This window comes from Neocloeon triangulifer, unplaced genomic scaffold (assembly GCF_031216515.1).
Source record: "Neocloeon triangulifer isolate White Clay Creek 2 clone unplaced genomic scaffold, ASM3121651v1 ptg000014l, whole genome shotgun sequence".
Lineage (NCBI taxonomy): Eukaryota > Metazoa > Arthropoda > Insecta > Ephemeroptera > Baetidae > Neocloeon > Neocloeon triangulifer.
In genome coordinates this window covers 19,706,706-19,729,267 of record NW_026775556.1, presented here as the reverse complement: position 1 = coordinate 19,729,267, position 22,562 = coordinate 19,706,706, and the positions used below count along the sequence as shown (strand labels likewise).

Sequence of the window (22,562 nt, the reverse complement as noted above, 5' to 3'; positions counted from 1 at the left end):
TTACATCTATCTTTCTTTCTTTCGGCCCCCTACATGCGCCGTCTGCGATATTTTTTTCCTTCCTTCTCCGCGGCGTGTTTGGCAGTCGGATCCTAATAGACGCGTATTTTATTAAGGATGAGCATCAGCGAGCGGCGGTTCCTCAGCATATAGTAGTCGCCCCCTCCGGAGTAAAAGTGGCAACGACTGCCAGGGAATTTATCTCCTTTCAGCCTTGCCCTCTGCGGAGTAGCTTGAGGCCTGCGGAGCCGAGTGGACGTCCACGTGAGTGAGTCGCGATCCATGGAAAACCACCAACAGGTAAACAAAGAAAGCAAAAGCGTTCCCGCCTTTTACCGCATGCATTGACGATCGATTTCCTCTCCATATTTGGTGTTGTTTTGATATAATTAATTATAGCTTAATATTCCAACAGATTCGCCTTTATAGTAATATTTTAACTGGATTTTTTAGTAATTACTTTATAAGGAAAAATTTTAATTTTTAATCTTATCATAAATCAACTTTAATTGATATTTAGGAGTTGATTTCAAAAGGGCACGACCGGTTTGAAAATAATAATACGATAATTTACTGAGTGCAATGTGGAAAATTAATCCATCAATTAAGCAAAGAAGCTAAGAAAAAGTTTAAAAATATTATTTTTCAAGTCCGTTTTTTAATGACATTTTCTTTTCCTTCGCTCTCACTTATCAAACTTCCTCAGTCTCGCAATTCAAAATAATACCACACCTCAGACTTTTCAATTTCCTTCGGGAACACCAATAGAATGACGTCATTGATGAACCTATAAGCAAAATACTGATAAAACACATCCGTCAAGTGTTTTTACTTTTCCATTTGGTTGGTTGAAATAAGAAGTTTATTCCACTCACTGAGAAATTATCGTCGTTTGGCCAATTGTGGAGACGAAGCAAACGAGAGTGTCCTGTTTCACTTTTCGCCGTACAAAGAAAGAAAGAGCAACTCTTGTACATACGAATGGCAAGTAATTCTCTGAATACCCCCATGATTATGGTTGCTGCTCAGTCGCCACTCGTCATTAAGTGCCAATTTTCTGCGCGACTTATGTTAAGTGAGCCTTGCCCAGCTAGGCGTCTCTCTGGCGTCTCTAGACGGGAATTAGTCTGCCAAATCACTCTGACCCCAAGTTCAAATGACCAATTTGTGTAAAAAAATGAATTTACCAATTTTCTAAATACATCAGAACTATATTTTTTCAACCTTTATTTATAAATGATTTTCAATTTGTGTATTATAATTTTAAATCGTCTCCACTTAAGCTTTTGAATTATTTAATTATCCGAGAAGAATTAATTTAATAATAACCCTTTATTTGGACTTTTTTAAGTTCAATCTCCGAAAAAGTTTTTGTATGCCAAGAAGAAAAGTACAAACTTACTGGCAAGAAAAGCACATATTTTTTAGGAGTGAACGACTATATTTCTTGTGCTTTTTCCATTTATAGATTTTTTAATGGACCGCAAATATTTGCCAAAAGTATTATTCGCATTGCCGAGCTTTGGAAGTGAACCTATGATATATTTTTGACTGCTTGTGCAGCGCACATGTGGTTTTGCCTCTTATATTAGTTTTGCCTCTCCTTATTTTCTCTGCGCGCCGCACTGCACCTGCTCCTTGGTTTCTTTTCCTTTTTTTGTCCACCTGCGCCAAACATTGCTGTGAATTTATATTCTCTCCCTCCCGCCACTTTTTCTAACATTCGCAACGGCGACTTCCACGCATCTTTGTTTGCCCCGGGGGCAAAAATGTGGTTCCCATCATTAAAAACAAACGTAATCTGCGAAATTACTCTGCGGAATAGCCTTGACTAATCCCATAATTTTTTTAGCCAGAATTAAATCTGCACAAGGTTTTGTCCAGTTTTGTCGTAACAAAATTTTGCGCGATTTTTACATTGTATTTGAGAATTAAAATTTTGAAAAGATAAGATCGCTATGGTGATAAAATAAGTCAGTAATTTTCATCTTTTACTAACTTTTTGCTCACTGTAAATCTTTGCCAATTTGGTCTTTTAGATTAAAAATATGTGGAAATAGAGTGAAATTTTTTGAAGTGTTTGTGAAATTAGAGTTTATAATTATTGGAGTACTTTTTGATTTAAATTTAATTCGTTGACTCAATTAAGATTTTTTTGGTTGGATTTTTACTATTTTGTCGATTTTTAATTTTTGCATGTTTTTTATTGACTTGAGCAAATTTCACTGGAAACAAAAAACTTATTTTATTTCTTTTGATATATAAATTGATTTTTTTAAGACAATTTAGATTCTTCTTTGACAAACCCAATGAATGTGAGTGGGTCGCAAGATCACCGTGTTATCGGCCCCGAAAGGGGAGAATCCGAATTATCGGCCCTTGCGATTTAGCAGCCTGTCTGCTACCGCTGGTGCCTTTCCCAAGAGGGATAAACAATTAATAATAATAATAATAATAATAATAAATTACTATTTTTTTATGCCCCGTGCACCGTATATATAATTTAAAAAAAATTTCCAGGTGAAAAATGATTTTTTTCCTTGTAGGACTTTTAACTGTTTAATTATTATTATTATTATTGTTGTTTATTCCTGTCCGACAAATATTACATACATGTTATATGCACAGATCACAAAGAAAAATTGAGATAACAATTTTTGGGAGGGAAATGTTTTTGGCGGTTTTTGGACAAGAAAAGGCGCCGCCTCTAGCAAACATTTTGCTAAAACACTCGAAATCAAGAAGAAGTCTCATGCCGAAACGAGCCTCAATGGGGAGGGAAAATCACATTTGGGGGAAATCACTGGTCAAAGTTCCGCCACAGGTACTCTTTGCAGAGGGCTGGGAACTGGTCCACAGGGCAGTCTTTCAGGGCGGCCGGAAGGTCATTCCAGGGCTCCACTACCCTGAAGGAGAAAACGCTCTCGGCGAATTTGGTCCGAATGGTGGCCGGTTGCAGCTTGGGGTGCTGCGGGTCATCTCCTCGGAGCGGCCGGCGCTCGGTGATGCGCGCCATGGCATCAAAGTCGGTGGCGCCGCTCAGGCACCGCTTGAAGAACACCAGGTCGGTGTGTTGCAGGTGCATGGCCATCGGCATCATCCTCTGCTCGAGAGGCGGCGGCAGGTGGCGGCCGTGGATGAAATGGAGCCCATGCCGGTGCACTCGCTCGAGCTTCTGCAGGTTCTCCACAGTGGTCGGGTGCCAGGCGGGCAGTCCGAAGGTCATCAGAGGTTGGACGAGCGCCTGATATGCCAACCTTTTGACCCTGGGGGTGCACCCTTGAAGGTTGCGGCCGACGAAACTGAGCCTCTGAGCGGCCTTGGCGCGCACTGTGTCGGTGTGCACGCTCCATCGCAGGTCACTGGACACGTGGACACCCAGGAGCCGCTGGCGGTCGACGTACTCGAGGGCCGCGCCATCAATGGTGTACTTGAAGTATAGAGGGGTGTGGGCGTGGGTGATGTCCATAACCTTACACTTTTTGGGGTTGAGGGCCATGCCGTTGTTGTGGCACCAGATCTGGACATCGTCCAGGTCTGCTTGCAGGGCGTCGGCGTCCTCGGGGGTGGCGACAACACGCGAGAGGGTGGCGTCGTCGGCGTACTGGAAAAGTTGGGTCCTCACCGAGGTGGGGAGGTCCGCCACAAAGACGTTGAAGAGCAGCGGCCCAAGGACGCTGCCCTGGATGACGCCCGAGGGGACTTCGGTGGGCTCGGAACGCGCTCCGTTGAACTGGACGAATTGCGTCCGGCCGACCAGAAAGCTCTCGAGCCACTTGAGCAACTTGCCCTTGATGCCGTAGTGCTCCAGCTTGGAGAGAAGGCGCGCGTGCGGAACCCGATCAAAGGCCTTCGACCAGTCGAGGAACACACAGTGGACGTGGGCGCCGCTCTTGGCGTCCAAGGCTGACGTCCACGAGTCGATGGCGCCGGTCAGAAGTGTGGTGCAGGAGCGTCTCTCGCGGAAACCGTGCTGAGTCGCCGGGATGACGTTCTGGCTCACGAGGAACTCGCTCAGCTTGTCCCGGACAAAGCGCTCCAGCGTCTTGCCGACCAGCGAGGTGATGCTGATCGGACGGTAGTTGTTGAGGTCGCGCTTGCTGCCATCTTTGTGGATCGGCGCCACAGATGCCATTTTCCACTCAGCAGGGAGGCCCTGTTCGAGCGACTTGTTGAAAAGGGCAGAGAGCGAAACGCAGAGGGCAAGGGCGCTGTTCTTGAGCAGCTCGGCGGGGATGTCGTCGGGGCCGGCTGCGGTGTTGGTTTTCACCTCCCGGAGCAATTTGTAGACGTCGGCGGGCGAGCAGGCCAGCTCGCTCAGGGTGGGCTGCGGCTCCGAGGGCTGCGTGGCGGGCGGGTTGCGGCGCAGGAAGGGGAAATTGTTGTCGTCCGGGCGAGAGAAATTGCCTTGGAAGACCTCACTGAAGCGTGCAGCCACCTCTTTTGGGTCAGAAATGGTCACCCTGCCCACGTCAAAACTCACCGCGTCGTTGGGGACGGTGGCCTTCGAGTTGATGTAGCGCCAGAACACCTTTGTGCCCTCGGCGCCGCGGCCCATCAGCCACATCCAGTTGTCTTTGGCCGCACGAAGGGCAGCTTGTGTCGTTCGGCGAGCCGCGAGATAGGCCTCTCTCGCCGCGCGCTGCTTCGTCTCCCGCCATCGGGAAAATAGGCCGTCACGAATGTCGATCAGCACCTTCACGTCCTTGGTGAGCCAGGGGAGGAGCCGCCTCTTGCCGCCCCCGGTCCGCCTCTTTGGCACATGTTGGTCGATGCACTCGGACACGATGCGCTTCCAGTTGGCCCACGCCTCGTCGATGTTGTCCGCGTGCTGCAACTCGGACAGCCGTTCGGTGAGCGCTTCGTTGAGTGCCGGCCAGTTGGCGCGTTTGAAGTCGGGGATCTCACGCAGCTCTCTCACAGGGCGGACAGCGGTGAGCGACAGGGTTGCAAGGATGGCGTCGTGGTCACTCACACCTGTCACCACCTCCACCCTCGACACCAGGTTCGGCTCGCTGCAGAGCAGAAGGTCGATGGTCGACTCGCTTGAGTTGGTAGTTCGTGTCGGCTCGGTAACCAGCTGCGAGAGGGAGAGTTCGGCGAAAGCTGAATTGAAACTCTCGGCGATCAGGTCGCGCGCCTCGGGAGGGTCTGAGCGCCAGCAGATATTCAGGTTGAAATCACCAAGCAGAAGGCAGCCATCGTAGTTGAGATGGACGGCAGCCACAAGGTCGAGGGAATTGATCAGGTCGGCGTTGTGTGCACCATCAGGTCCGGGCTTGCGGTAGGCAGACCCGACGAGCAGGCGCAGTCTGCCGACTTGGATTTCGGCCCACACGATCTCGGCGCCGCGGCTCTCGAGGTGCTGCAGCCGCTTCGGTTGAAGGTGCGGGCGGATGGCGAGCAGGACACCGCCACCACGGCCACTGAGGCGGTCCTTTCGCAGGACGACGTAGTCCCTGGGGAGGAATTCATGGTTCTTTACCTCCGGAGTGAGCCAGGTCTCGTTGACTGCGCAGATGTCGGCCGAGTGGGTTTGCAGAAAGGCGGCAATGTCTGCAGCCCTTTTGCGGTTTTTCAGGGAGCGGGCATTGAAACTGAGCAACGTGACGGCGTTCTTTTCAGCCGGGCGCCATGGTGGCGGCAGCCGAGTTGGGCTTCGTGGCGCTTCCGGAAGGCTCCAGAAGGAATCATTGAGATGCGGCATGCTGCAGGACCAGCACACGTAGTTGTTGTGTTTGCGAAAGGCCGTGGCTTCTCTCTCTTCCAAGATGGTCTTCTTCACCAGGCAATTCTTGTGGTAAATTTTACCGCACTCGACACAGGGAATTTTCACAGAGTTCTTCCTACCAGATTGGTCGCACAGCACGCAAGTATCAGCAAAGATGGCGGCGCGTTGTTGTGGCATCTTGAAAAAGCGGCTTTGGTCCACTCAAGGTGCTCTAAGGGGTGGTTTTTGATGTTGGGGGCCACGCAGGCAACACAAGGATGGAACTGGACACACTGGACAGCTCAGGACAGCGAAAAACCAGGTCGAAAATCACTCAAAAGCGGAGCGACACGTTAGGCGCGTGTGCTCGTGGCGATGAGGTACAAGAGGAATGAAATGAAAATATCCCAATTTTCTGGAAAAAAAAAATTAAAAAGAACTTTTCCTACTAAAATTTCTGCCTGAAAAGACTTCTTACAACAAATTTAATTATTGTTGTTTATTCTTGACAAATCAAGTCAATGGAAAGAAAATTAACTAAATTAACTCAATTAAATTGAAAGTGCTTTTAGCATCTAGTTTTTTTTCCTTAAACTTTTCATTTGAAAATGAATTACAAATTTTAAATATCTCCTTCATTTTTGTGCTCGGAACAGATTCCTGAACAACATGGGCTCGGAGACGCTGCTGGACGTGCCGGTGCCGACCGTGGACAGCACGGTGCCCCTGCAGGCGTCGGCGTTGCGCAACATGCGGCTCAGCTTGTCGCAGCGCAAACCTTCCATCACGGAGCTGGAGCGCGAGTTCCTCAACTCCTAGCAATACGCGCGGGGGAGCAGAAATGCTTCCCCGCACCGCCCGCTGAGGAGTCGGTCCACGTCGGCCACCAGGAGACGCCTCGCTGACAACGTCCAGTGAAAATTCAAGTGCGGACGAAGCATCCCAACATATTGGAGAAAACAAAAACTTAACAGGCACTCGGACAAAGTTTCAAAAGTTCTTGCCAAAAAAGTGCTTTTTCAAAAAAATGAATGTGAATCAAAAGGAAATTTATAAACCGATCGACCGCGGCGGACTTTTCACTTTTCTCCTACAGTATTAATTTATTTGGCGTGCAATCTTAAAATTTAATCACAAATTAAATAAGGTAATTTGTTTAATTTCAACTGTTATAAAAATTTGACACAAGAAAAATTATTTTTGGAAACTTCTCCTCCTGTTTAAAAATTGCAATCAAAGTAAGTCTTTCTCAAAGGACGCCGCGTCAGAGTGAGTTTCGCCTATTTTACTAGAGTATTTTTTACGAGATCGATGCATGCCATGTTGTGGTAAATAATACGGTTTAATAATCCATTATTGTTAGGCGGTTTTTGGACAAGAAAAGGCGCCGCCTCTAGCAAACATTTTGCTAAAACACTCGAAATCAAGAAGAAGTCTCATGCCGAAACGAGCCTCAATGGGGAGGGAAAATCACATTTGGGGGAAATCACTGGTCAAAGTTCCGCCACAGGTACTCTTTGCAGAGGGCTGGGAACTGGTCCACAGGGCAGTCTTTCAGGGCGGCCGGAAGGTCATTCCAGGGCTCCACTACCCTGAAGGAGAAAACGCTCTCGGCGAATTTGGTCCGAATGGTGGCCGGTTGCAGCTTGGGGTGCTGCGGGTCATCTCCTCGGAGCGGCCGGCGCTCGGTGATGCGCGCCATGGCATCAAAGTCGGTGGCGCCGCTCAGGCACCGCTTGAAGAACACCAGGTCGGTGTGTTGCAGGTGCATGGCCATCGGCATCATCCTCTGCTCGAGAGGCGGCGGCAGGTGGCGGCCGTGGATGAAATGGAGCCCATGCCGGTGCACTCGCTCGAGCTTCTGCAGGTTCTCCACAGTGGTCGGGTGCCAGGCGGGCAGTCCGAAGGTCATCAGAGGTTGGACGAGCGCCTGATATGCCAACCTTTTGACCCTGGGGGTGCACCCTTGAAGGTTGCGGCCGACGAAACTGAGCCTCTGAGCGGCCTTGGCGCGCACTGTGTCGGTGTGCACGCTCCATCGCAGGTCACTGGACACGTGGACACCCAGGAGCCGCTGGCGGTCGACGTACTCGAGGGCCGCGCCATCAATGGTGTACTTGAAGTATAGAGGGGTGTGGGCGTGGGTGATGTCCATAACCTTACACTTTTTGGGGTTGAGGGCCATGCCGTTGTTGTGGCACCAGATCTGGACATCGTCCAGGTCTGCTTGCAGGGCGTCGGCGTCCTCGGGGGTGGCGACAACACGCGAGAGGGTGGCGTCGTCGGCGTACTGGAAAAGTTGGGTCCTCACCGAGGTGGGGAGGTCCGCCACAAAGACGTTGAAGAGCAGCGGCCCAAGGACGCTGCCCTGGATGACGCCCGAGGGGACTTCGGTGGGCTCGGAACGCGCTCCGTTGAACTGGACGAATTGCGTCCGGCCGACCAGAAAGCTCTCGAGCCACTTGAGCAACTTGCCCTTGATGCCGTAGTGCTCCAGCTTGGAGAGAAGGCGCGCGTGCGGAACCCGATCAAAGGCCTTCGACCAGTCGAGGAACACACAGTGGACGTGGGCGCCGCTCTTGGCGTCCAAGGCTGACGTCCACGAGTCGATGGCGCCGGTCAGAAGTGTGGTGCAGGAGCGTCTCTCGCGGAAACCGTGCTGAGTCGCCGGGATGACGTTCTGGCTCACGAGGAACTCGCTCAGCTTGTCCCGGACAAAGCGCTCCAGCGTCTTGCCGACCAGCGAGGTGATGCTGATCGGACGGTAGTTGTTGAGGTCGCGCTTGCTGCCATCTTTGTGGATCGGCGCCACAGATGCCATTTTCCACTCAGCAGGGAGGCCCTGTTCGAGCGACTTGTTGAAAAGGGCAGAGAGCGAAACGCAGAGGGCAAGGGCGCTGTTCTTGAGCAGCTCGGCGGGGATGTCGTCGGGGCCGGCTGCGGTGTTGGTTTTCACCTCCCGGAGCAATTTGTAGACGTCGGCGGGCGAGCAGGCCAGCTCGCTCAGGGTGGGCTGCGGCTCCGAGGGCTGCGTGGCGGGCGGGTTGCGGCGCAGGAAGGGGAAATTGTTGTCGTCCGGGCGAGAGAAATTGCCTTGGAAGACCTCACTGAAGCGTGCAGCCACCTCTTTTGGGTCAGAAATGGTCACCCTGCCCACGTCAAAACTCACCGCGTCGTTGGGGACGGTGGCCTTCGAGTTGATGTAGCGCCAGAACACCTTTGTGCCCTCGGCGCCGCGGCCCATCAGCCACATCCAGTTGTCTTTGGCCGCACGAAGGGCAGCTTGTGTCGTTCGGCGAGCCGCGAGATAGGCCTCTCTCGCCGCGCGCTGCTTCGTCTCCCGCCATCGGGAAAATTCAAGTATATATGAAAAGTCGCTTAATAGACCCTTTGCATTCGTATTTTCGAATTAATTCATTAATAGCGTCTGAATCGCAAGAAGATTTGCAGCCGAATGAAAGTATGTGCCAGTCGAGAGGGTCGACCGCCGAATTTCAGCTGCCAGATCTTCCCGACGCATTCGTGCAGCTCTGCGCATGCGCTCCGTGACGTCACTACACGCAGGCTGAATGGAAAGAGAAGGGAGGGGACGGTGTGTCGCCTCGGCTGTAAATCGTCATTTTAGACTTTTGCGCAAATGCAATTTTTTTACAGTTTGCGTTAATTTAGAACGCTGAAATTTTCAGAGTTGGTAGATAATTAATTGAATCAATTTTACATCTAAATTTTTATTTTAAATCCCCAACTGAAGCGTAGTTATTAACGTTTCCGCAAGAATTTTGTATTTTGCATTTTTTAAATATAAAAAAAATTTAAAAAAGAAAAACTTAAATGAAAAATGTAGCCAATTAAATTGTCTATAATTTCTTTCATAGGCATGATGACGCCAAAATTTTTTTTGCTTACCCCCGGAAGGTTCAAAATCAAAATATTGTTTTTTAGCAACGATCAAAATTTTTGAGATTTTTTTCAAGATAGCCAATCGATTGAAAATGTAATTTTAACCCTGAAACTCTAATTTCATCCAAAAATATCCAGCCGTTTTTTAATTAGAAAATAATATTTAAAGGCGCCTCCAGCTGCAGACGATGACGAGTGGCGCGTTTTGGTAAACAAGCTGTAAATTGAAAACGGCTTAATATTTTTTGATGAAATTCTATTTCTAGGGTCAAAATTAAATTTCCAATCGATTGGCAATCTCGGAAAAAATCTAAAAAATTTTGCTCATTGTAAAAATCATGAAATGTTGACTTTTTTTAGTTTTTTAAGTTAAAAAATTAGAGATATATTTTTTAAAAATCCAAAGTCTTAAGAAAAAATGTAGCCAATTAAATTGTCTAAAACTTTTTTTATTGGCATAATGACGTCAAAAAATTTTTTAATTGCCCTTGGAAGGCTCAAAATAAAAATAAGATTTTATTTCAATGAGAAATTTTTTTTAGATTTTTTCCGAGATAGCCAATCGATTGAAAATTTAATTTTGACCCTAGAAATAAAATTTCATCAAAAAATATTAAGCCGTTTTCAATTTACAGCTTGTTTACCAAAACGCGCCACTCGTCATCGTCTGCAGCTGGAGGCGCCTTTAAATATTATTTTCTAATTAAAAAACGGCTGGATATTTTTGGATGAAATTAGAGTTTCAGGGTTAAAATTACATTTCCAATCGATTGGCTATCTTGAAAAAAATCTCAAAAATTTTGATCGTTGCTAAAAAACAATATTTTGATTTTGAACCTTCCGGGGGTAAGCAAAAAAAATTTTGGCGTCATCATGCCTATGAAAGAAATTATAGACAATTTAATTGGCTACATTTTTCATTTAAGTTTTTCTTTTTTAAATTTTTTTTATATTTAAAAAATGCAAAATACAAAATTCTTGCGGAAACGTTAATAACTACGCTTCAGTTGGGGATTTAAAATAAAAATTTAGATGTAAAATTGATTCAATTAATTATCTACCAACTCTGAAAATTTCAGCGTTCTAAATTAACGCAAACTGTAAAAAAATTGCATTTGCGCAAAAGTCTAAAATGACGATTTACAGCCGAGGCGACACACCGTCCCCTCCCTTCTCTTTCCATTCAGCCTGCGTGTAGTGACGTCACGGAGCGCATGCGCAGAGCTGCACGAATGCGTCGGGAAGATCTGGCAGCTGAAATTCGGCGGTCGACCCTCTCGACTGGCACATACTTTCATTCGGCTGCAAATCTTCTTGCGATTCAGACGCTATTAATGAAATAATTCGAAAATACGAATGCAAAGGGTCTATATTCTAGTCTCTGGTGTCAAATCTTCATACAGAATGGTTGTTGTTTATTTTCTCACACGTGGTATTGTTAAAAGTTTTATAATTTATGGTGACGCAGCTCGGGAGACACGCACGCTGACTGCATTAATGGAAATAAGTCGAGATGAGGGTCGCCAATGGCATGCAAGAGCAATTTACGAGCGGCTCCTCCGCGTGGTTTTTGTCTCTCGTTTTCTCTTCGCTGTTTAAAAATAAAAAGACAGACGCGCGCGCGGTGCATTGCACTTACGTCATTGATTTACGTGCAGACCAGTCCGTAACTCTATATAGGCCGCCTGAATTAAAAGTCTGCCTTCGCAGGGTGTGTTTAAACTGTGGCACTTGACTCTAGCCTGCTGGATTATGTACAACTTGCAAACTTCAAGTTGCCAGACGCTGAAACAGATTAGCACAATACATTACACGATTCTCCTCACTAATTGCTCATACATTTGTTGGTTAATTTTATGTATGTTTGTATGTTATTAAATTTATTATTTAATTCTAACATAATTAAATTATATTTTCTTCCTAAAAAAAATTAATTCGTTGATTATTCTATTGCACAAACAGTTCTGAATTTTTGAACAAATTTAATTATTATTTAGCAAACTCATAATCACTCCAAATAAACGACAACTTACTTGCAAGCACTTGCAAGATATAAGAAATTTCATAAAATCTTAAAGTAAGAATCCAAAAAAACTAAAAGTGTTCTCGTCACCAAAAGAAATTGAAAGATTTTAAAATTTATTTTCATTGTTACAGCCACAAATTAGAGACGAAATGGATCAGGAAGGAAACGTAAATCCTAACAACAGGAAATGGTGAGTTTATGACAGAGATTATGATGGGCTTATCTAACATCGGCGTAGGTTTTTTTAACAATTTTTTTTTTAAATTAACAAAATTTAGCCCATAAAATGAATTATTATAAACTATTATTGGAATTTTAAATTATAATTCGTGGTATCATTATCGAGGTGTTTAGTGACTTTTTACCTCTTCCTTCCATGTATATTTGAAATCAATAAGCATTGCAAGTAGTATAAAATGTAAGAAATTGAAAGTTTAAGTAATTAAATTATGTATGCAAATTACTTTTTTATATCCTTATAGTTAAATGTGTTAAAATATAAAATATAATCAATATTAATTATACAATATCCAGCTTACTATAGAAGTTGTTGATCGCAATGAATTTTGAAATTTACAATAATTGTGACAACCTCTTTTGAAATTTCTCAATCCATTTTTTCCTAATTCTGATATTCAAATAAATTAATTTATGCAAATTGGTTGTAAATCAATTAAATTAAAAATTAAAGACACAGAAGCCCAGATAAGGTTGTGAGGTGCACAAGACCAAGTAAAATTATTTTTACTTGTTCAAGCTTTATTCAGAATTCAAGTAATGGTTTACGTGATGATAACAAAAAGAAAAAAACAATAGGAGCAAAATCTGAAAATAGGTTATAAAGGTTTTTTTTAATAATTAAATTGATTTTTTGTTTTGGTGTTAAATGGAAATTTAGGCTATTTTGTAGCATTTTAGAATTTTTAAATACTTGCGTTTTGTGTTTTAAAATGCTTATTCATTAAATGCTTCGATAATGGATTTTTTAATCAAATGAACTCATGACTATCTTTTATCCTGATCATGATGAATCAACGAAATTTTCGTCAAATTATTTGACTCTAATGAAGTCTAATATTAATTTTACCAATTTTATCAATATTCAAAGCTTCCCAATTCCTTGCACCTGTTGCTGCGCGAGCATAGGAATGACTTTTTCACTCCACTGGGCCTTACCCACGCAGACTCGCGTTTTCCGAAAATTCGCTCAAGCCTCGCCAGAGTGCACAAGGCACCGGTGCGGGGCATAATAATAGGCAACCCGCGCAACCCAACCCCGAGTAGGCCACAACCCTTTGCGCGAAAATCGATAGCCGCCCCGCATACCGCATGGCTTAGTTTGGGCGCTGCGATTCGAAATCCTATATGATTTCCTCTCTTTCGCCTCTCTGTGATATTTTACTGCTTCCCCGCGGGTGTGACATAATTCGCGAATGGCAGTCAAAAAGAGACAGCAGGTCGGTGGTGTCAAGGAAAACGGCATGTCAAGGGACAGGACCAAATTCAACTCCGGAAGGGGTGCCAATAACCACAGAAAGTTGCACCGCCGGAAACCAACTCTGCTCTGTAAACTTCTGAACCAGGTCATCGTCAAAATGCACAAGTACTTTTCCTGTTTATTATGAAAATATTTTATGATATTTATGAAAAATCACTGTTTTTATTCCGCTTATATTGTATCATTGAACGATTGAACTCAATTTTACACACACATATACAAGCACATATTTTATTTCAAAATAAAAAACAAAAAACGTTTTAAATTCTAATAATTCTATTTTGATAGCATAAGCACTGAATTATTTTGATATTTGATGGTTGCACTCTGTGTGTAATGTAAGAATATCAATCATCGCTGCAAAAAATACATTTTATTCGTTTATATGGTTTATATTTTTAAAATTTATTCATTTTGATTGTAATTAAAGTTGAGTTAATTTAGAATTAAATTAATTAAAGTAAAAATTGGTTTTTTTCATATTTGCAAAAAAATTTAAATATCATAATTTTTTTTTATTTATATTGATTTGTATAATAGTTTTCTAATAAACATTAAATATGCTTTAATTTAATAAAAGTTATTTTGATAACTTTTTTTAGTCAATTCTGCACCTATTGAACAACATAAAAATATAAATTTTACCAAGTCAGTGTGCATTATGATATATTTCATTAAACACATTTAATTAGAACGGATAGATTCAGATGGTTGTAGAATTTATTATTGGTAATGGTAACTCTTATGAATTAATGCAGTTCAATATAAAAAATTGTATTTGCAAAAAAATATTCTTTAAGATAATTTTTGATTGGCGGTATAAGTTAATAAATTAACAAAATAATATTAGGATTGATTGTTGAAATAGAGTAGAGAATTTACAATAATATCATGTAAAACGATTGAAAGTATTAAGTCAATAATTTTTTTAACTGAGATGTCGCTGACAGCTGAAAGTGCGGCGTATACGAGCACTGGTTCTTTAGTTCCCTCACAGGTGGCTTTTCACACCAACAGACAGACAATTTTAGAGCCACTATGATATTAAAGGCCGATTGAATATGTAATAAAAAATAAGAACTGTAATATTATATATAAGATATAAGAGTAGCGTTAATGAACTCACAAAATTTTGAGATAATTCGCTGATAAGATTTGATAAACATCACGCCACAAAAGTTTACTTAAAATTTCATATTTTTAATATTTTGATAATGCAATTATTATTTATTTAATTTTTATATTCTAATGAGTGTAAGCAAAAAATTAAATTTTATAGAGACTTTTTATTCAAATGCAATTTTGCTCTGAATTTGCGTTCACGTTGAATGTGGATGTGGATGACAGTGATTTTGATAAAAAGTAGAATATACACGTGACGGTGCTCGCCCGTCGTCTCGTAACAAACAAACCCACACGTCCACCTGCGTTGTTACAGTATACGTGTCCTTATAATCAGGGCTATAGTTATTCACAGGCGTGCTGCGTCGTGCAGGCCGTCGAGCCAAAACCTGATTCCTTCCTTTCGTGTCTCGCCGTCGATCGAATGCCGATCTCCGCTCATACGTTTCCTCAATAAATGTCGCGTCAAGGTGGAAAATAAAATCGAAACCCACAAGCGCATCTTTCTGCCAGTAAACCAACTCGCTCAAGTGAATATTTTACACATATTTTTTATGCATAAGTCCACCACGTTACACTTTTCTCGCGCGTTGTCTGAAAGGGTTTCGGTCACACTTAGCGACTCTTCACTTATAAGTTTTCCTCTCTTTTCTGCAATGATATAATAATAAACTGTCTTCACAGTCTGATGAGCTGGTTTTGCACTGCTGCAAAAGCGAGTTTTCAACTTGATTCCTTTTTTACACTTTGCAAAAAATGCGAAACTCGATCTTGGTTTGCGCATGGCGACGAGATTATGCCCGATTATTATTGTGCACATCAAGAGCAAATTGCATGGTTGTTGTAATTTATTATTTCAATAAAAAAATGTGAGGTTCTAATTTCCAGTGCACGTGCTAAAAAAATCCCCATTCGACAAACATCTTCAAACTTCAGACTCAAATACTGGCTGAAAAAGTTTCAGATTTTTGTAATTTAAAAATAAACTTTTTATTTAGCGAAACATCTTTTCCGAAAAAAAAAAATAATATATTTAAAGGTACAATATTTGTCATATTTTTTTAATTTCAATCACTGATTTTCAAATTAGATAATTCCAATTTGTCTTATCGTAAGAAATAAGATTAATTGTTTGAAGTTTTGGTAGTTTTAACCACAAACTCTACTGATTTTTCAAAAAAATAAACAAAAACAATAAAGAAAATAAGTTTTAACAAGTCACATAAAAAAAATATTAAAAAATACTCGTCCTTTTTTTTGTAAGTGAAAAGTAAAAAAAGTTGTTTTTAAAATCTCGCAATATATTATTTTTAATGTTCTGAATATGGCATAAAGCGCATGTATAGTGACATAAATATTTGAATTAATCTAACGAAAATATACCTATAGAACTATATTATTAGTATATGTTTATTTCTTTAACTTTATTCTGCTTTATTCCTAGTTAATTAATTTTCGTTCCTATTTGCAATACGCAATATTTTTTATCACTTGTTTTGGTAATCATACCAATTTAGCTCTTCACGATTAAGATACAATTTTTTTATTTTTCCGAGTCTGTTTTTTTTTCTTAATCTGAAAGAATCTTATTGTTATACACACTAGATGTTGCAATATTATTTTATGTTATCAACAAGTGTCTCACTGGGTATGGGTTATATTTTATGTGAAAATTTATATCGGCCTATATCTGTCTGAGTTTATAAATGTTTACTAATAAAAAAGCTGGTGATTAATTATTGAGAGGGAACACGTGACTCTCTGCACAAAAACAACACGCAAAAAGAATCCAGCTGATAAGGCGTGTTTCAAAGAACGTGTTGTCATGCACGATTGCAAATTTGAATTTTTTTCCTGCCCGTTGTTTTGAAACTTTGAAACGTCGTTCGGGTTCAACGTCACTGTGACAAAATTTTGTCCTAGATTCTCGTAAAATCAATCATTACCCGAATGGAAAAGTCACTTCCCCGGCCTATAATGACTGAATAGGTGAATCACCGCAGAGATGCATCAGTGACACAGATAAAAAACGCTTTCGATTTGTGATGCAGCTTCGACATTATTTTCCGTTTGATCAAAACGAGACCACTGAATGTGCGCAGTATTATAAAACGGCGCACGAATTTGAATCATCAGCAGAATTGATAAAAAGACGCACTTCGCCTCATAACAGGAAATATGATGACTTTTGCTTTCGTCTCCATGAAACTTCTCGATCAAAGTATAATTATATTTTCGTTTCATTCAATAATATTATCAACTCTTACAGTAAAATATATAATTTAAGAAATTTTACAGAAACAAAATTAATTAATTTTAAACTTTATATTATGTATTTAAAATTTTTTGATGACACAAAAATGATCGATTAAAAAAAATATTTTTTAAATAATTATTAGTTTTTTTTTTTATTTTTAAGTAAAATTTTACTGTTTTATTTCATTTATTTAAAAAATGTACTTTTTATATTTATGCCAGAATTTTTATAATATTAAATGCAGAAACAGTGATTTCAATATTCCTTGGAACAGGAGGTTGTTGGAAACGCCACCTTTATCATGATAAACACGTTAGGGCTATTTGCATACACAATTGGCACCCAGTTGCGGTCTCAGCGTTTCCCCGATTGACTGAATATAAAGGCTTCGAGAACTCTCTGTCCTAATTTATCAAATTTAATTTCATTCCATTTGCTGACGGTGCCGAATTCTGAGATTGGTCCGGAGCGTGTGTCTGCATGGCAACACAAAATTCGCCTCCAGAGCCGGCAGATTCACCAAAAGACGATTTTGTGCGGACGCGCCACGCCCGTGCAACTGAATTACTTTTTCGCTTTTTTACCTGCGAACAGCTAGAGTGGCCGGATTCAAGCCAAGGCCTTGAGTCGTTTCATTCACCTCCCCGTCAATTTCTTTTAAATCATACGCAATAAACCAAAGAGGACTTGTCTGCTGATGTAACTGGATTTAAATGGTCTATAATAATTGCTGCTCTAAACATCAACACCGCCTGTAGTTAACCGCATAAACGTGCCTTGCTATGAAAAGAAAAAGAGAAGTAGCTCAAATATGCTCAGGGCAAAGCACTTCGAGGAATAATAATAATATTTATTCTATTAATAAACATGAGGATTGAGCCATTAAATGGTAGTTTCATAAATGTTGAGTCTGTCTAGATTTTATTTTTTGTGAGGCTCAAATAGAATTTTAATTGGCACGATCTGAATAGATGCAAAAATAATTTTGGCCTCTCAGTACTCGTGTAATTTCAAGTGTCTGCACACGTGATTAAAACATGGCTGCTTTATCAAAACGACCTTTCACATCATCAGAAATGTTGCAGGTCAATGAAATATATTTAAAAAAAATATAATTCACTTATTGATATGCTAAATAAGATAACAAACTGTTCTTCTGAAACTAAAAATAATGAAATAAATTTTTAGAAATCAAATGAAATTTCCAATTAATTTTTAGAGTAAAAAAAATATTACGGAAATTGCGCAGAATTATTATTTTTTGAATCGGGGTTGTTCTATTTTCATCTGACTTAATTAAATGGCCCTGAGCCATAAAATTAAAACAATAAATTATGAACCTAAAATAAATTGATTTTTTTTTTTAAATCAACATATCAACAATGAAATGGAAATTTTATGTTGGATAAAATGTTGTATAAATGTTTCAGGATGAAAAATCCAAGGAAGCGGCTTTACATGATCATCGCTGGCTCCATCGTTTTCATATTTCTAGTCCTAATTGTTGCTTACATAGCAACACAGGGGCCGCCGCCAAAGCCCAAATACGTCCCGAATCCATTCGCAAAACTGCCACCCTCGGAGTCAATACTGCAGACGTTCAAAAAGGCAGCCGTCTGCACTGATGCTGTTGTCTGCTCAGAAGTGGGAAGGTGAGTTCAATTGCTCAATTTTTTAATTTTAATCTTGATTTATAAATACGTTAGGAAAACAGTACATAGTCAATATTAAAGAGTGTTCAAGATTTTTAAAATTTTTTGATAATTAAAGTTACAAAAATTTTATTATAAAGAATTAATTTTATTTTTATAATTTGCTTCAGGTAAACTATATATTATACAAATTTAAATTAAAAATAAGTTTTTTAATATATATTAAATTTGTTTATTTTATTTTTTCAATAATATAAATAGTTTCAATTTCAAGCAAATATTTAATAATTAGTTCTTATTATAATTTTCAATATTTTTTGGTGCCTGTTGATTTAAATGATTAAAATAGGATAATAAAAAAACAGTAATGTGTATGTTAGAGTTGCAAAGCTATTTTTTTTTAAATTCTCAAATTAATATGCGCTTAATTTTTTTATTTTTGGACCGTGTCATAAAATAGAACATACAAGTGAAAGTATATTATTTAACAATTGGTCGCTCTCAACTGCAAACAAACACACACTCGGGTAAATATAAATAAAAGGCTGCGGAAAGACGAGGCGTCCAAGGTTCTCGACTCGCGCATCGCTCCGGCGCACCGCTGCTGAGGCCGCACCTTATAAATACGACCGGGCCGACCGCAGCCGCGCACAGAGTAAAAAGCACACACACGTATAACGTTGGTCACGCCGATCTCCACAAAGACGAGCAACAATGTCCGAGACTCACTTCGACGAGTACGAGCACTACAACTACGACGTTGAGAAGCACATCCACTCGGGACACTCAGGCAAGCAGAGGAGCAAGAAGGAGGCCAGCGAGCACACGAACCACTTTGACCCGAACGGCCACTCGCGCAAGATTGTGACCAAAATGCAGAACACCGAGCACAACCAGAAGAACAAGGACGGGCCGGGCAAGGCCAAACCCTGAGCACGTAGCAACAGAGCAGAAAGAACCTTCGATTCGCGCCTCTCTTCTTCTTCTTCCTTTAGTGCAAGTGCGCCGTGTCTTGATTTTCCAGTTTGAATTTTATAAAAGAGAGATAAATAGGCGGCGAGCGTGAAATGCTGATAATCTCCGTCCGCCTTCTCAGCAACAAGTACGCGCCGAGCTGACGAAGAAGATGAGGACTTTGCTTCTGCTTTTCTCAAGTGATAATTTTCTTTCTGATGATGATGGACTGAGTTGATTTATTGTATTCCCGTTTATATAATCGAGCATTTCAGTTCACGTTATTTTCGCTTATTTTTTGTCGCTATAGATAAATATAAAAAAGCGTCTCTGTGCGTGTATATATAAATAATTTTCATATATACTTTGTAGTTGGTAAATGAGTGAGTCAAATAAATGATCAACAATATTGTTCCTAAAAATTTGACGTATTTTTGATTGAATTCTTTTGATTTGACACCCTTACATTTTTGAAAAGATTTCTATAGTTGAAAAACGAGCTTGAACTATACAAAGAATATTTCTCAATAAAAGCAGTGCAGCGCTGCTCTTTATGATAAAACGCTGCAGGGCATCTCTATTTTATACCTGACAATCCTAAGCAGAGGTATTAGAAAAATCTTGAACATTCTGGTTGGTCGTAAATTAAGCAGAAAAATTGTTGAGAAGACGAGTATAGAAATTGCTTCCAACTGGTCGCCTGCCTGTCATAAATTCTGCGTCTATATTTCGAAATTTCTAGGCGCTGAAAATATGGATCGTAAAATTCAATTAAATTAAAGTTTATTATTAAAATAGAAAAATCTTTTAACACGTTGAATCTTTTAGAGTGATGGATGAAATAAATAAATATCTGATAGTTTCCATATTTCAGAGACATCTTGGCCAAAAATGGGTCTGCAATGGATGCGGCCATCGCTGCCCTTTTCTGCAATGGAGTGGTCAACTGCCAGAGCATGGGTCTCGGGGGTGGCTTTTTGATGACTGTTTATCAAAGAGACACCCAAGAGGCCTTCACCTTGAACGCAAGGGAAGCGGCGCCTTCAGGCGTCACGGAAGAAATGTACAATGAAAATCCAAAATTAACAAAATCAGGTAATAGATGTTTGATGTTTATTGTATAAACAATTTTTATTTTAAAGGATTTTTTTTTAAATTAAACTATTTTTTTGTTCTTGCTGTTTTAATTTAATCTTGATGTAATTGTTAAAACCTTTTTTTATTTTCAAATAATATAACGCGTGGGTGGAAAAATAAAATGATATAAAAAACACAGACAGTGTGAAGCATTTTGTAAAACATATTATAATTTTTTGAAATTATTTCAATATTTTATATTGCTTTACACCTGCTTTACACGTATAAAATTTATATTTTAATAATATTATTGTTAATGAAGAATAATTATAAATTTGCATAAATTTGTTTCAATAATATTTTTAGGTCCACTCGCAGTGGCAGTGCCAGGAGAGTTAATGGGCTACTGGGAAGCCCACAAACGATTTGGCCGCCTCTCTTGGTCGGACGTAATCATGCCTACAATCAAGATTTGCAGGGAGGGCTACAAAATGACACTGCATCAGTCTGATTCTATAAAATTAAAGGAAAACGTCATTATAAAGGACCCCTACTTAAAGTAAACATTTTCTTTTTAAACACTTTTAATTTTTTTTTTCTCATAAATAATAACTTTGTAGGTCTGTTTTTATTAATCCGTCAACTGGAAAGTTTTATGAGGAAGGGACGCTGATTAAAAACACAAAATTGTGCGACACTTTGCAAGAAATCGCAGAGTCTGGAGGTGACTCCATGTACAAGGGAAATTTAGGCCGCAACCTTGCCAAAGATATACTTGACATGGGAGGAAAGGTCACAGAACAAGACCTTGCTGATTACAAGTAAGCGCTTTTGTAAAAATGTGAAATTTTTATATAAGTTTTTATGTGTCATTTGTGTGTCTGAATAAATCAGCTCGACAATTTAAATAAAAATGATTTTAGGGTTCGATGGGAAAAGCCCATGGTGGCCAAGCTTCGAGGTGGAAACACCCTGTATTCGGTGCCTCCTCCAGGATCAGGTGCACTGCTGGCCCTCATAATGAACATTCTGGACGACTATCATTTCAACAGTGACTCTGTAAAGACCGACGAAGCCACAATCAACACATATCATAGAATAACAGAGGCCTTCAAATTCGCCCTCGCTCACAGGGGTGAGCTTGGTGACACTGCCTTTGTCAGCATTTCTGAAGTGAAATTAAATTTATCCATTAAAAAAGGAATATAAAGTGTTATTGTTTATTTCCAGTTGCTGAATAATTTGACTTCTAAAGAATTTGCGCTGGAGGTCACGAAAAAAATTGATGACCAAAAAACAAGTCAAGAACCAGAATATTACGGTGCCATCAAAGTGGCCACAGAGGACCACGGAACTGCCCACATATCAGTGTTGGCTTCAAATGGAGATGCTGTCTCGGTCACAAGCTCAGTGAATTTTTAGTAAGGATTTTGGGAACCAGAATTTACTAGTTTAATTAATTTTTTATTTTAGCTTTGGTGCTGGAATTGCTTCCAAGAGTACGGGAATTATTCTGAACTCAGGAATCGACGATTTTTCTTTTCCAAAGTTTGCAAATGCCTTTGGTCTACCGCCTTCTGAGGCAAACAGAATTGCTCCAGGAAAGAAATCTCAATCATCCATGACTCCTACCATTGTGACTGATGAAAATGGGGATGTCAGATTAGTCATAGGTGCTTCAGGAGGATCAAAAATCTTAACCGCAACAGCCCTTGTAGATTATAAGTTAAAAACTGGATGTTTTCAATTATAAATTTCTCTATTAGGTAACTATGAGACACTTATGGTTTGGGGAAAGCATCAAAGAGGCGGTTGACGCACCAAGGATTCACCACCAACTCTTCCCCATGGAGTTATCATACGAATATGGAATAACACACGTGATAATTTTTTTCACATTTAAAAAGTTTTGTTTCATTAAATCCTGTTGCAATTTATAGCAAGTCATCGATGGGCTGGAAAAACTTGGTCACAAAACTGACAGGTACAGGGAGAGAGGATCTATCATTTGCGCCATCGCTAAGTCAAATGGTACAATTTATGCAAATGCCGACTTCAGAAAAGGCGGAGAAGTATTTGGACTGGACTAATCAAATTTTTCATCTGAGGTGCATTTGGCAGTTAAATAATTCTTGGAAATAATTTTGAATCAAAATATTGAAAATGCACAAAAAAGCACTGTGTGCAAACATAAGAATTTTTCGAATAGAACAAAATGCAGATATTTTGTCAATAGTTCCGGACAATGGCTTAAAAGGCAAGTTTTTTATTTTTTAACTTATCTTCCGCAAGACTAAATAGCTTTGTTAATAAGCATTTCTTAAAACTGATGATAAGCAGGCAATAAAAACCATAGTCAAATAAAA

General features: G+C 40.5%; 2 protein-coding genes across 7 annotated transcripts; both read left to right on the top strand.

Moving 5' to 3' along the window:
- The first annotated feature begins 165 nt into the window (after positions 1-165).
- LOC132201664 (scoloptoxin SSD14) lies at positions 166-22,561 on the top strand. Of its 6 annotated transcripts, XM_059628015.1 has the most exons (12): positions 192-300; positions 6,367-6,857; positions 11,768-11,826; positions 17,944-18,165; positions 19,994-20,214; positions 20,563-20,755; positions 20,817-21,017; positions 21,120-21,369; positions 21,427-21,617; positions 21,670-21,910; positions 21,963-22,076; positions 22,137-22,561. In XM_059628015.1, exons 3-12 carry the CDS (start codon positions 11,786-11,788, stop codon positions 22,284-22,286), a joined length of 1,824 nt encoding a protein of 607 aa, XP_059483998.1. In that variant the 5' UTR covers positions 192-300; positions 6,367-6,857; positions 11,768-11,785; the 3' UTR covers positions 22,287-22,561. The 6 variants fall into 6 exon arrangements, with proteins under 6 accessions (XP_059483997.1, XP_059483998.1, XP_059483996.1 ...); XM_059628014.1 differs by lacking the exon at positions 6,367-6,857 and having other exon boundaries at positions 166-300; XM_059628013.1 differs by lacking the exons at positions 192-300; positions 6,367-6,857 and adding an exon at positions 10,999-11,017.
- On the top strand, positions 18,802-19,542 carry LOC132201667 (nuclear protein 1). The gene has a single exon (XM_059628019.1). It carries the CDS (start codon positions 18,880-18,882, stop codon positions 19,096-19,098), a length of 219 nt encoding a protein of 72 aa, XP_059484002.1. The 5' UTR covers positions 18,802-18,879; the 3' UTR covers positions 19,099-19,542.
- Position 22,562: the final 1 nt, after the last annotated feature.